Source organism: Hyla sarda, chromosome 9, assembly GCF_029499605.1.
Source record: "Hyla sarda isolate aHylSar1 chromosome 9, aHylSar1.hap1, whole genome shotgun sequence".
NCBI lineage: Eukaryota > Metazoa > Chordata > Amphibia > Anura > Hylidae > Hyla > Hyla sarda.
Window position 1 is genome coordinate 53,732,293 of NC_079197.1, and position 13,559 is coordinate 53,745,851.

Sequence of the window (13,559 nt, forward strand, 5' to 3'; positions counted from 1 at the left end):
TTTACATTTTCCCTTGGAGATTTTAGGGATGTATGCATTCACTAAGGCCTGCTCTGGTGACTTTTTAAGATGAATATCTGTAAAAGATAATATTAAATGGTATACATGTATCCAAAGTGTTGAACTCTAGAGCAGTCCTACCAGACATGGAACATAGTACCCGTCTGCTGACATTTACAAAAACAAGCGGGAGACGCATCTTCACTATTCTCCCAGGGGCCAGGTACCATCTAAGCAAAACTTTCCAGCCCGCTTCCTTCAAGGATGTATTAATAGAAAGTTTAGAAGTGACAAGAGCGCTATCAGCCCAGTCCTTCAATTCTATCGACCTCCCCAGGTCCTTCTCTAAGGCCAACATATATGGAAGCTTGGTGACAGATCCCAAAAGGATGTCATAGATAGTAGTAATAAAGCCTCTACCATCTGAGGAAATAAGGCAAAGTGATTCATACAGGGAACGACAAGTGATATCCGTCCCTTGACTTTTCAAACTAGACAGAAAATGGGGGATTTGGTTATAGCGGAACAATTCAGAGTCAGGCATACCATAAAATGTACGGAATGATCTAATGATTTGATGCTCAATCTGTCGATGAAGTCACCAATGCAAAGAAGACCCTTATTGGACCACAAGAGAATGCCAAAGCGACCATACCAGGAGGGAACCTGGGATTACGGAGGATTGGGGCCGCCGTTTGCAAGGGGAAGTGGCTTTGGAGACCATTCCACAAAGCCAGCGACTGTGAGAGGACAGAAGAGAGGAGTGGAGGCCTTTCTTTAGAAGGGAGCTATTGGAGAAGCATCAACGAGGTGCGAGGAGAAGCCAACTCCTCTATAGCGATCCATTGAGGACAGAACCATTTGAGGAATTTGTGCCAACTGGCCTAGTCTAGCTGCCTGAAATTATTTCGTAAGGTTAAGCATCCTCAAGCCCCCCTGGAGACAGGAAGCATAAAGAGTTTTGCAGCCCACGCGACTACCTCTAGAGCCCCAAATAAAGTGCAATAAATCCGATTGTAGGCAATCTAAAGCTAGGGCTGGGACAGGGATCGGGAGAGAGCAGAAAGCATATAAGAGTCTAGGTAATATATTCATTTTAATAGAAGCTATCCTACCTAGCCACGACAGAGGAAAGTCAGACCAAGCATGTAAGTCATTCCTGATCACTTGAAATAAAGGGGGAAGATTGGCAGAATATAAAGACGAGAATAAGGGAGTTAGCTGAATGCCCAGATAAGGTAAGCTATGTTTACACCACTGAAAGTCAAAATTGAGCTCCAGGAGTTTTACAGTCCTATCTGGTAAATTAATATTTAAAGCTTCAGACTTAGAAGAGTTTAACTCCAAGCCCGAGATCTCTGAAAAAAGGCGTAAGATACTAAACAGATTCAAGAGAGAGGTCAAGGGGGAGGAAAGAGATAACAAAAGGTCATCAGCAAAAGCAAAATTTATGTTCCCCCACCCCGGCCCAAATGAAGAAGAATTGCGTATAACAGCCGCAAGTGGCTCAATTGCTAGGGTAAAAAGGACGGAAGAGAGCGGACAACCCTGTCTCGTTCCTCTCCCAATCCTGAAGGCCTCCGTAACATACCCCTTAACATTAACCGCAGCCCAGAGAGAAGCAAACAAGTTCCGTAATAGCGTAAGAAAACCAGGGCCAAAGCCCCTATGCTCTAAAGCAGTGGTTCTTAACCTTGTTGGAGGTACTGAACCCCACCAGTTTCATATGCGCATTGACCGAACCCCTGTTAATTGGTAAAATAAAATATAATTTTTTCAAATTCAAAACATAGGAGGTATATATTTAAGTATATATTTATACATAGGTGCACAAAATGAAGAACAAAGAACAAAACCATGAAAACATGATTTTTACACAAAAACTAAAAAATAATGAATATTTATTGCAAATCAGTTTGACTTCTGCTGTTGTCTTTCAGAGACGAGTTCAGAAATGCGCGGCTTTACCTTGGCAAGTGCAACTCTCATTTTCGCAACAATGGCAGTGTTCCCCCACATTAGGCAGGCAGTGTTCCCCCACATTAGGCATGCAGTGTTCCCCACATTAGGCAGGCAGAGTTCCCCCCACATTAGGCAGGCAGAGTTCCCCCCACATTAGGCAGGCAGTGTTCCCCCACATTAGGCTGGGAGTTGTAGTTTTGCAACATCTGGAGGTCCACAGGTTGAAGACCACTGATGTAGGCAGTGTTCCCCCACAGACATACAGCCTCTAGCCATATATAGTGTATGGCTGGAGGCTGTATGCCTTTGTACTGCCCACTTCAGTGCTCCGACCACTGCTCCGGCTATAGCAGTAGGTCTCGGGATCGGTGGTTGGAGCACCGAAGATGACGTGCCACTGGTCACTTACCAAGCTGGCCAGCGCGTGTCTTCCTCCTTCTCTATCCTCCGGTCCTCGGCACCTTCGTCTCCATGGGCACACGCACGGCGTGCGCTATGTCCCGGCGGCCCTGCGTTTTTAAACTTAACCCGGGGCCGCAGGGAGTTAATAGTGATGGGGGGATTTGCCCCGTCGCTACGGGACGGGCAAACACCGGCTCTGCTTGGGGACCCGGGCCAGCTCTGGGCCCCAAGCTATTGCATGGTTTGCCTGTCCTGTTGGGACCTCCCTCACCGAACCCCCGGGACTGACTCACCGAACCCCTGGGGTTCGATCAAACCCAGGTTAAGAACACCTGCTCTAAAGTAAAGAATAAATATTTCCAATGTAAGGAATCGAAGGCCTTCCGTAAATCAAGAGAAAGAAGGAAACCAAAGCAAGAGCGGGTGCTACCATCCCAGGAAGAATTCAAAAGTGAGACTAAATCAATAATCCTACAGGTCTGAACAGGTGCTTTCCTTACCAGTATAAAGCCCATCTGGTCCGGATGTACATAAGATGCAATAAACATAATCAGCTGCATGGTCATAATCTTAGTGAGCAGATTAATATCATGATTAATTAAAGGAATAGGGCGATGGTATGATCCTTATTCGGTTTAGGAATAGTTTTAATTGTGGCCATATAGTATTCAGGACCCAAGAGGGCTCCCTGACGTATGGCATTTAAAAGATCTGTGAGGTGAGGGAGAAGGACAGGAGCAAACTTTTTATAGTATAAAGCATCAAAGCCATCCGGGCCAGGAGCACTAATTGCTAAGGAAACCTCCTCCGAAGTAATCGGCTTCTCCATTATATCTCTATGTTCAGGAGAGAGTAGATGAAAGTTTGCAGTAGATAGAAAGGCAGACACCCAATCCATATCTAAAGGGGGAGAAGGGCTATATAAAGACTGAAAATAATGAACAAACTCAACAAGAAATTATTTAGGGTTCTGCGAGAGTGTGCCATCTTAGAGTCGAAGCTTGGGGACCGCTCCCAGGGATTGCCGGGAGCCAACTTCCTCGCCAAAAGAGTGCTCGGCTTATCGCCCCGAGAGAAAAAGCGATAGCCAAACAATCGCAAACTCTTCTCTGCACGGACCTTAAGAGTCATATTGAGATCAGCACGAGCTTCTTCTATCTTAGCCCCCAGGTCACGCTCAGGGAAAGTCTTATGCTCAGTCAGGAGATCAGCATAAGCCTTCTTCTTGGCTTTCAAAGCAGACAAATAAGCTTTCTTAAGCCGGGCACCCAATTGGATCATTTTCCTCCTAATTGTGGCTTTATGGGCCGGCCACACTATAGCTGCGGACATGTCAGCAGTTTAGTTAGTAGAAAAATATATTTTTAGGTCCTCAGTGAGTCCTCAACCCTGGCACAATCAGACAGTAAAGACTCATTTAGACACCTACAAATGTCTCAGGTTTAGCCCACCAATCGCTGAGGCCCACACACACACAGTGTCATGGTCCGACCACGAGCAAGGGAGAATCTTCACATAGGTGAGTAGCAGCAACAAAAGGGCTGGAAGAAAGATGTGATCAATCCGAGAATAAGTGAAATGGAGAGGAGGGGGGGGGGGGGGGTGAGGGAAAAAAATGTATAGTCACACATGGTAGGATTAAAATTCTTCCAGGCATCAGTGAGATCATAATCAAACAGTAATTTAGCAAGCTGAAGACCCTAGGGACAAGGAGCCCACAACCTAGGAGATCCTGGATCAGATTTGTCCATAACGTGATCCTACGCCAGATTCCAGTTGCCTCCCATAATCAGGGAGCCCTCAATGTGAGGTTGGATGGCAGCTAACATATCACAAAAAAATGGAAATTGGTTGTCATTGGGCGAATAATAAGAGATGAACGTCACCACCAAATCGAGTAGATCCCCTGAAATAAGTAAATAACGCCCCTCAGGGTCTCTTACCACATTATGTAGAACAAAAGAGACCTTGCTAGAGAGACAAATACAGTAGCTACCCCCTTTTCTCCTCAGGAGACGAGGCTAGATAAAAAGTTGGATACCAACTGTGCAAATAGATAAGCAATTTGACCGTGTAGTAGGAGATGTCGGCGCTGGATGAAGGAACCAGGAGGAATGCAGCATAAAATCAAGTTGGGTTTATTAGATGGCATCTAATAAACCCAACTTGATTTTATGCTGCACTCCTCCTGGTTCCTTCATCCAGCGCCGACATCTCCTACTACACGGTCAAATTGCTTATCTACTGCCTCTTAGGAGGGCTGCGGATGAGGACACAAGCATCTACAGGCGCCTCCCATTGTTGTGTGTGTGCACACAACCAACTCTGGTAAGCGGCGTGGGATAGATCGTTTCCCTTTCCCTATGGGCCTGACCTGCTGATCCCGCACATGGAGCGCCTTCTGCTTTCCTTTTAGATCATCAACTGTGCAAATAAGCAGGGGCCGACTTGTGGATAAGTGCGACTCCTGCAAAAAGAGAACCTCCGCCCCCAGTCAACTGTACTGGCGAAAAGCCTGAGTTGGGTGAAAAGAAAACAGGTTACCAACATGGAAGAACTCCGTGACACACTTAAGGAAGACAAACAGGAAACAAAAGGGAGGGGAGAAGACACAATGCAAACATATACACAGAAAGAAAAACTGAACAAATAGCATAGGTGAAAGCTCAAGGCGTACAACGCTCTAATCCAGAACGCCAACAGTGGGAGAAAGTGGAAACATTCCATCCCTAAAGATGGGAGGGATGGGACCAGTTTCTCAAGGGGAACCCCAGCACAACACAAGAGCAAATAAATGGTGACTACAACCATAACAAGTTATCAAGAACAATGACATAAGTAGGCCCCATAAAGCAGAAAAAAAAAAAAGTTAACTGAATTCAGGAGGGCCTCCAGGCAATGAGGTGCTCAAGACGGCACATCTGTAGAGGATTCAGGGCAGCAGATGAGGGCATCCAGTCGACGCTCCCACTGTCTATGCCATAGAGGAGAGATTGCTGCACCAGAGGTGGAACGCTGAGATCTGCCAGGACCCTCTTTCGTGATGAGATGCAGCTTTTCTAGAAGAGCTTTGCCATCTTGAAGTGAAGTGAAGGAGTGGGTGCAATACTTTATATTGTGCCGAATTAGTACTTGGAGGAGCAGCTTCTGGGTGTGGTGTCGCTGTATGGTCAGTGGAGCAATGTCAGGAAAAATCTGCACTTCATGGCCAGCAATCTTAATCGAATAACGACCCCTCGCAGCTTTCATCACATTTACTTCGTTTTATAGAAGGCAGGTTTCACAATCACATCTTGTGGAAGACCGTCGGTCTTGGAGGAGCAGCTTCTGGGTGCGCTGTCGCCGAATGGTCAGTGGCGCAATGTCAGGAAAAATCTGCACTTCATGGCCAGCAATCTTAACCCCTTAAGGACCCAGCCCAAATATACCTTAAGGACCCGGACATTTTTTGAACATCTGACCACTGTCACTTCAAGCATTAATAACTCTGGGATGCTTTTACCTTTCATTCTGATTCCGAGAAAGTTTTTTCGTGACATATTCTACTTTGTGTTAGTGGTAAAATTTTGTCGATACTTGTATCATTTCTTTAACTTTGAAGCTCTCTGCTTATAAGAAAAATGGATATTCAAAATAAATTATACATTGATTCACATATACAATATGTCTACTTTATGTTTGCATCATAAAGTTTACATGTTTTTACTTTTGGAAGACATCAGAGGGCTTCAAAGTTCAGCAGCAATTTTACAATTTTTCACAAAATTTTCAAAATCGGAATTTTTCAGGGACCAGTTCAGTTTTGAAGTGGATTTGAAGGGCCTTCATATTAGAAATACCCCACAAATGACCCAATTATAAAAACTGCACCCCTCAAAGTATCCAAAATGACATTGAGTAAAACCTTTAGGTGTTTCACAGGAATAGCAGCAAAGTGAAGGAGAAAATTCTAAATCTTCATTTTTTACACTCGCATGTTCTTGTAGACCCAGTTTTTGAATTTTTATAAGTGGTAATAGGAGAAAAAGCCCCCAAAATTTGTAACCCAATTTCTCTCGAGTAAGGAAATACCTCATATGTGTATGTCAAGTGTTCGGCGGGCGCAGTAGAGGGCTCAGAAGGGAAGGAGCAACAATGGGATTTTGGAGAGTGAATTTTTCTGAAATGGTTTTACAGGGCATGTCACATTTAGAAAGCCCCTATGGTGCCAGAACAGCAGAAAACCCCACATGGCATACCATTTTGGAAACTACACCCCTCAAGGCACGTAACAAGGGGTCCAGTTAGCCTTAACACCCCACAGGTGTTTGACAACTTTTCGTTAAAATCGGATGTGTAAATAGAAAAAAAAATGTTTTCACTAAAGTGCAGTTTTTTCCCCAAATTTACCATTTTTACAAAGGGTAATGGGAGAAAATGCCCCCCCATAATTTGTAACCCCATCTCTTCTGAGTATTGAAATACCCCATGTTAGGATGTAAAATGCTCTGCTGGCTAACTACAATGCTCAGAAGAGAAGGAGTCACATTTGGCTTTTTGAAAGCAACTTTTGCTGAAATGGTTTTTTGGGGGCATGTCACATTTAGGAAGCCCCTGTGGTGCCAGAACAGCAAAAAATACCCACATTTTTCCCTAAATTTTACATTTTTACAAGGGGTCATAGGAGAAAATGACCCTCAAAATTTGTAACCCCATTTCTTCTGAGTATGGAAATACCCCATGTGTGGACGTCAAGTGCTCTGCTGGCGAACTACAATGCTCAGAAGAGGAGGAGCGCCATTGAGCTTTTGGAAAGAAAATTCATTTGGAATGGTAGTCAGGGGCAATGTGTGTTTACAAAGCCCCCTGTGGTGCCAGAACAGTGGACCCCATTGTGACCCCATTTTGGAAACTACACCCCTCACAGAATTTAATAAGGGGTGCAGTGAGTATTTACACCCCACTGGCGTTTGACAGATCTTTGAAACAGTGGGCCGTGCAAATGAAAAATGTTATTTTTCATTTTCATGGACCACTGTTCCAAAAATCTGTCAGACACCTGTGGGGCGTAAATTCTCACTGTACCCCTTATTACATTACATGAGGGGTGTAGTTTCCAAAATGGGGTCACATGTGGCGGGGGTCCATTGTTCTCACACTATGAGGGCTTTGTAAACACAAGTGGCCTTCAATTCCAGACAAATTGTCTCTTCAAAATCCCAATGGTGCTCCTTCTCTTCTGAGCATTGTAGTTTGCCAGCAGAGCACTTTTCATCCACATCCCTTGTGAAAATGAAAAATTTTGGGTAAAACCAGAATTTTTGTGAACAAATTTATTTAATTTTTTTTCATTTTCCCATCCAACTTTAATGAAAATTTGCCAAACACCTGTGCGGTGTTAAGGCTCACTATACCCTTTGTCACGTTCCGTGAGGGGTGTAGTTTCCAAAAGGGGGTCATATGTGTTTTTTTTTTTTGCGTTTATGTCAGAACCGCTGTAAAATCAGCCACCCCTATGCAAATCACCAATTTAGGCCTCAAATGTACATGGTGCGCTCTCACTCCTTAGCCTTGTTGTGCGTCCGTAGAGCATTTTGCGCCCACATATGGGGTATTTCCGTACTCAGGAGAAATTGCGTTACAAATTTTGGGGGTCTTTTTTTCCTTTTACCTCTTGTGAAAATAAAAAGTATGGGGCAACACCAGCATGTTAGTGTAACATTTTTTATTTTTTTACACTAACAGGCTGGTGTAGCCCCCCAACCTTTCCTTTTCATAAGGGGTCAAAGCCCCCCAAAATTTGTAGTGCAATTTCTCCCGAGTACAGAAATACCCCATATGTGTCCCTAAACTGTTTCCTTGAAATACGACAGGGCTCTGAAGTGAGAGAGCGCCATGCGCATTTGAGGACTAAATTAGGGATTGCATAGGGGTGGACATAGGGGTATTCTATGCCAGTGATTGCCAAACAGGGGGCCTCCAGCTGTTGCTAAACTCCCAGAATGCATGGACAGTTAGTGGCTGTCCAGAAATGCTGGGAGTTGTTGTTTTGCAACAGCTTGAGGCTCCGTTTTGGAAACACTGCCATACAAGATGTTTTAAATTTTTATTGTGGGGGACAGTGTAAGGGGGTGTATATGTTGTGTTTACCCTTTATTATGTGTTAGTGTAGTGTAGTGTTTTTAGGGTACATTTATACTGGCGGGTTACGGTGAGTTTCCCGCTAGGAGTTTGCGCTGCGGCGAAAAATTTGCCGCAGCCCAAACTTGAAGCAGAAAATTTACTGTAAACCTGCACAGGGTACATTCACACGGGGGGGGGCAAACCTCCAGCTGTTTCAAAACTACAACTCCCAGCATTACTGACAGACCGTGCATGCTGGGAGTTGTACTTTTGCAACAGCTGGAGGCACACTGGTTGGAAAACCTTCAGTTATGTTCTGTTACCTAACTCAGTATTTTCCAACCGGTGTGCCTCCAGCTGTTGCAAAACTACAACTCCCCAACTCCCAGCATGTACTAATCACCGAAGGGCATGCTGGGAGATGTAGTTATGCAACAGCTGGAGGTACCCAACTACAACTCCCAGCATGCCGAGACAGCTGTTTGCTGTCTGGGCATGCTGGGATTTGCAGTTTTGCAACATCTGGGAGGGCTACAGATTATAGACTGCTGCACAGTGATCTCCAAACTGTGGACCTCCAGATGTTGCAAAACTACAAATCACAGCATGCCCAGACAGCAAACAGCTATGTGGGCATGCTAGGAGTTGTAGTTTTGCAAGATCTGGAGGGATACAGTTTAGATACCACTGTATAGTGGTCTCTAACTGTAGCCCTCCAGCTGTTGCGAAACTACATATTTCAGCATGCCCAAACTGCTGTCTGGACATGCTGGGAGTTGTAGTTTTGCAACATCTGGAGGGCTAGAGTTTAGAGACCACAGTGTCAAACTGTAGCCCTCCAAATCAACTTACCGGCTTCCGTAGGATCCCGGGAGCCGTCCTCTTCTGACGCACAACATTTCCGCCCGCCGATCACCGCCGCCGCTGCCTCCAGACGGGTAAGTGGACATCGGCGCCCGGTCCCCTTCGTTTCCCCGTTCTGCCCTGCCTATTGTGGGTGGGCAGAATGGGGAAAACTAAAATTAACCCCCCCCCCCACCCCCGATCTGCTATTGGTCGTCGCTTCTGACGATCAATAGCAGACCAATAGGAGGGGTGGCACACCTGCCACCTCACTCCTATCCCTTCAGGGGGATCGTGGGTGTCTTAGACAACAGCGATCCCCCTTATATTCCGGGTCACTATAGACCCGTATGATCCGGAATCGGCGCACATTGCAAGTGTGAATTCACTTGCAATTTGCACCAATCGCTGACATGGGGGGTCTGATGACCCCCCTGGGCATTTGCGCGGGGTGCCTGCTGATAGATATCAGCAGTCACCCCCATCCGGCGCGCAGCGGGGACCGAAATTCCCGCGGGTGTATGGATACGCCCTTGGTCCTTAAGTACCAGGATTTCAAGGCGTATACATACGCCCTAGGTCCTTAAGTGGTTAATAGTATAACGACCCCTCGCAGCTTTCATCACATTTTACTTCGTTTTATAGAAGGCAGGTTTCACAATCGCATCTCGTGGAAGACCGTCAGTCCAGGGACCTGTGAGCCCGATCAGTTTCGTAGAAGATCTCGTTATGACCAGGTATGAGGGAGCGATATAGGTCGTGTAATGCTGCATCTAGATCCGTAACAGTCTCAGGGAAGCCTCTAATCTAAAGTTGACACGGCGGGACCTATTCTCAAGAACTTTTATCTTATCATTAGCCTCCTCCAGGTGAACAAAGGGTTCAGAGATACTCTCGTCATGTTGGTTAATCTTTGCAATAGTAGAGTCTTATTTGGATTCAAATAGCTTCAACACGTTGGCCAAAGTCCTTGAACTCTGCGAAACTCTCCGAAAGAACAGAAGCTGAAGATTTGGCCAGTTCATACTGCAGAAGCTGAGAGAATTTGGCAATAACCATTGCATTACCTGAGTAGAGGCTGTTGTGGAGGGGGAGGGTCACTTTCCTGGAAAGAATGTGAAGATGTCGCAGCCATAGGTCGGTCCATGGAGGATTGCGAAGAGCCCGGAGGATCAAACAGGTCTGCTTGAGAATGGTGAGGAGAATGTGGTGGAGATGAGTTAAGGTCCAAAGCCTCCATACAAAAAGGCGCCTCATCCTGGATCGGCAATAAAGTGGACAATCTTTGTCTGAAGAAGCAGCCAGGATATCGGATGGCAGAGAGGACGATGTAGAGTGGGTGTTAGCCCGATGTTTGGTAAACTGGCCTCTCATCCGCAGAGGGAAGAAGCATGGAGATAAGGAGAGCGATATATAGTAGTCAATAATGCTGGGGGGAGGCAACTGCTGGGGGGAGGAATAAGTGCTGGGGGGAGGCAACTGCTGGGGGGAGGAATAAGTGCTGGGGGGAGGCAACTGGCTTCAGGGGAACATAGAGTCTCTGGGTGGAGAAATGAGGCAAAGATTAGTGAATCTAGAATGAAAAACACTAAAAGAGGTATAGTTTCAGCAATATAGTAATACCCCAAATTTTTTTTTTTCGCCAGTTATCGGCTACTGGCACGCCATACAAATAGCGGAGGGAACAAACTGAAGAAGCATAAGCAGTGTTGTAAAATTGGATAATATGAAATGATGGATATACTCATCCAAATGAAACTTTGCAGAATGCAGTACTTGCAAGTAGCCACTGGGTGGCAGTATAATGCCAGAAACTGAAAGAACTGAAATGAGGAGCTCCGGTTCCCAGGTAGAAATACAATGGTGGAAAGGAGGCCACTCAGCCCAGCAGACAGTTTCCTTTAGGAGAATCAGGAAGCCTGCAGGCTGCTGTCTCGGTATATGGGCTTTTTATACAGGGATCTCCCCCATACAGCAGTTCGACCGCACGAGGAGTGAGGTAGGAGACCGGGGCCGGAACTGTGAGGCCAGACATCTCCAGGTACAGAACACTAAAGCTGTTCCAAATAGAGTAGGGATAAAGGTGCTGACCTGTGCATAGCTGGTATGTCCTTGCATGTTTAAAGAGTTTCTCTGCCCACAGGATAAGTGTCTGATTCCGGGGGCAGGGGGTTTGGTGGGGGCGGTCTGGTCGCTTAGACCCCCCGCAATCTCCTGCCTAGCACCCCCCCTAATCCAAGCACGGAGCGATCTCTGTTCCATGCCGGATAACTGGCCACCACAGCTCAAAGCTGTAGTCAAAATGCCCCCTCCATATATCTCTATGGGAGATACAGAGATATGCAAATGTATCTCCGTCTCTCCTGTAGACATGAATGGAGGAGGCGTGATGACCACAGTCACCCGAAGCCTAGCACAGCACGAGTTGTCGGGTAGATCGCTGGATATGGGATAAGATGTCTAGGACTAAAGTACCCCTTAAAGTCTTTTTTACAATCAGTGAACGTTTATGATAGAGGTTTCCCTTTACATGACTAAACACTATTCAAGTTAATAGGGCTATGCTGCAATACTGGACATAAAATAATTTCAACATGTAGAACAACTGTGTGTTGTCCATTTATTAGTAGTCTAGGATGTAATAGAATGGAAACACAATGAAAGCATTAAAATTTTTATCTCACTCAACAGCGGCGACATTGGAGGAAGTACATGTGATTTCAAAGAGCATCACCTCAAATTCCTGCACAGTTTCCACCGCGCTGTGTTCCTTGACGCCATCGGTAGAGCTCTGTGCCATACCTTCTCCACCCGTGAAGCCTCATTATTCCCGTAGTGTATCAGAGACTCAACCACTGATCCGAAACTCAGGTTGCAGTGACTGCTTCTCTGGCTCTGCACCTGCCTCAGACCCTAACCAGGGAGTGTTAGAACAACTTCCATTACAAGCTCATTCCTGTGCATCAGAGAAGCAGCACTGGTCTCATGCACCTGTGGAATGCACCGAGCTGGATTTAGAGAACTTCTCAGAAGATGCCAGCCAGGCTCACTTAGGAACTAACAAGAAAAAACCCAGTCTGCCTACCTGTTCATGCCCTACGCCTGGTGGTTCCAGTACTCAGGATGAGGTAAGGTACCTTGTCAGTTTGAGGAAATATCACTTTGTTATTGATCACTGCTATTGTGGATTACAAAGTAAATTCCCTTAAAGGAGATCTGCAGTGTTAGACACTTATCCCCTATCCGCAGGGGGGATAAGTGTCTGATTGCGGGAGGTCCGAACGCTGGGACCCCCCACGATCTCCTGTACGAGCTTTCCCATGCAGGAGGTGTATCAGCCGCAGTATGACTCCACAGCCGACACGCCCCCTCCATGTATCTTTATGGGAGAGGCAGAAATGCAGCATTTGTGCATCCCCACCTCTTGCATAGAGCTGTATGGAGGGGGCATGTCATCAACCTCAGTGAGGTCTGCAATACGCGCATTAGTTGCGCAGAGACTGCGGATAGGGGATAAGTGTCTAACACTGCAGTACTCCTTTAACCAAGTTGGGGCACAGCATACTTCGGCCTTCAGGATGCAATTTCTTTTATATATTTTTTCATACCTGCCCTACCATAACTTTTATTTAATGTAAACATAGGTGCATGAGGGCTTATTTTTTTAACAGGGAAACTTCTGATTTGAAAAACTATTGAAAAATAAAATTTTCATTGGGTATGGGATGGAAAAAACTAGCAATTATATAATTATTTGGGGTTATGTTTTTTTGGATTTTGTTCTGGCTCCTTTCACACTATACTGTTGCTCCGTTGCAAAGACCCCTTACAATTTCCCGTTAAGAAAACCCTTAAAAAAGTATGTTAAAAAATCTAACTCATGTCTATGGGATTTTTTGATTATCTGTTCTCACCTGTTAAAGCCCGTTATGAATAACGGACGTTATTTGTGACGGGAGAAAAAACTTCACATGCACAAATTTTTCTCATGTCACAAATAATGTCCATTATTCATAATGGGCTAACACGCGTGAGAACGGATAATCAAAAAATCCTATAGACATGAATGGGATTTTTTAACACCCGTTTTTCTTAACATAGTTCATAAGATTGAAAAAAGACCAGAGTCCATCAAGTTCAACCTATATCCCTAATGAATCCCTACTGAGTTGATCCAGAGGAAGGCAAAAAACCCTCATGCTGGAGGTAAAAATTCCTTCCTGACTCCAAATTTGGCAGTCAGAATAAAT

At 45.4% G+C, this 13,559-nt stretch overlaps 1 protein-coding gene across 3 annotated transcripts in view; it reads left to right on the forward strand.

Moving 5' to 3' along the window:
- The window catches only part of EDA2R (ectodysplasin A2 receptor), an 88,592-nt gene that overhangs the window by 61,229 nt on the left and 13,804 nt on the right, over positions 1 to 13,559 (forward strand). For all 3 annotated transcript variants that reach the window (XM_056539797.1, XM_056539798.1, XM_056539799.1), the window contains exon 8: positions 12,001 to 12,437. In XM_056539797.1, the coding sequence (XP_056395772.1) occupies positions 12,001 to 12,437 (437 nt within the window). The remainder of the gene's footprint in view (positions 1 to 12,000; positions 12,438 to 13,559) is intronic.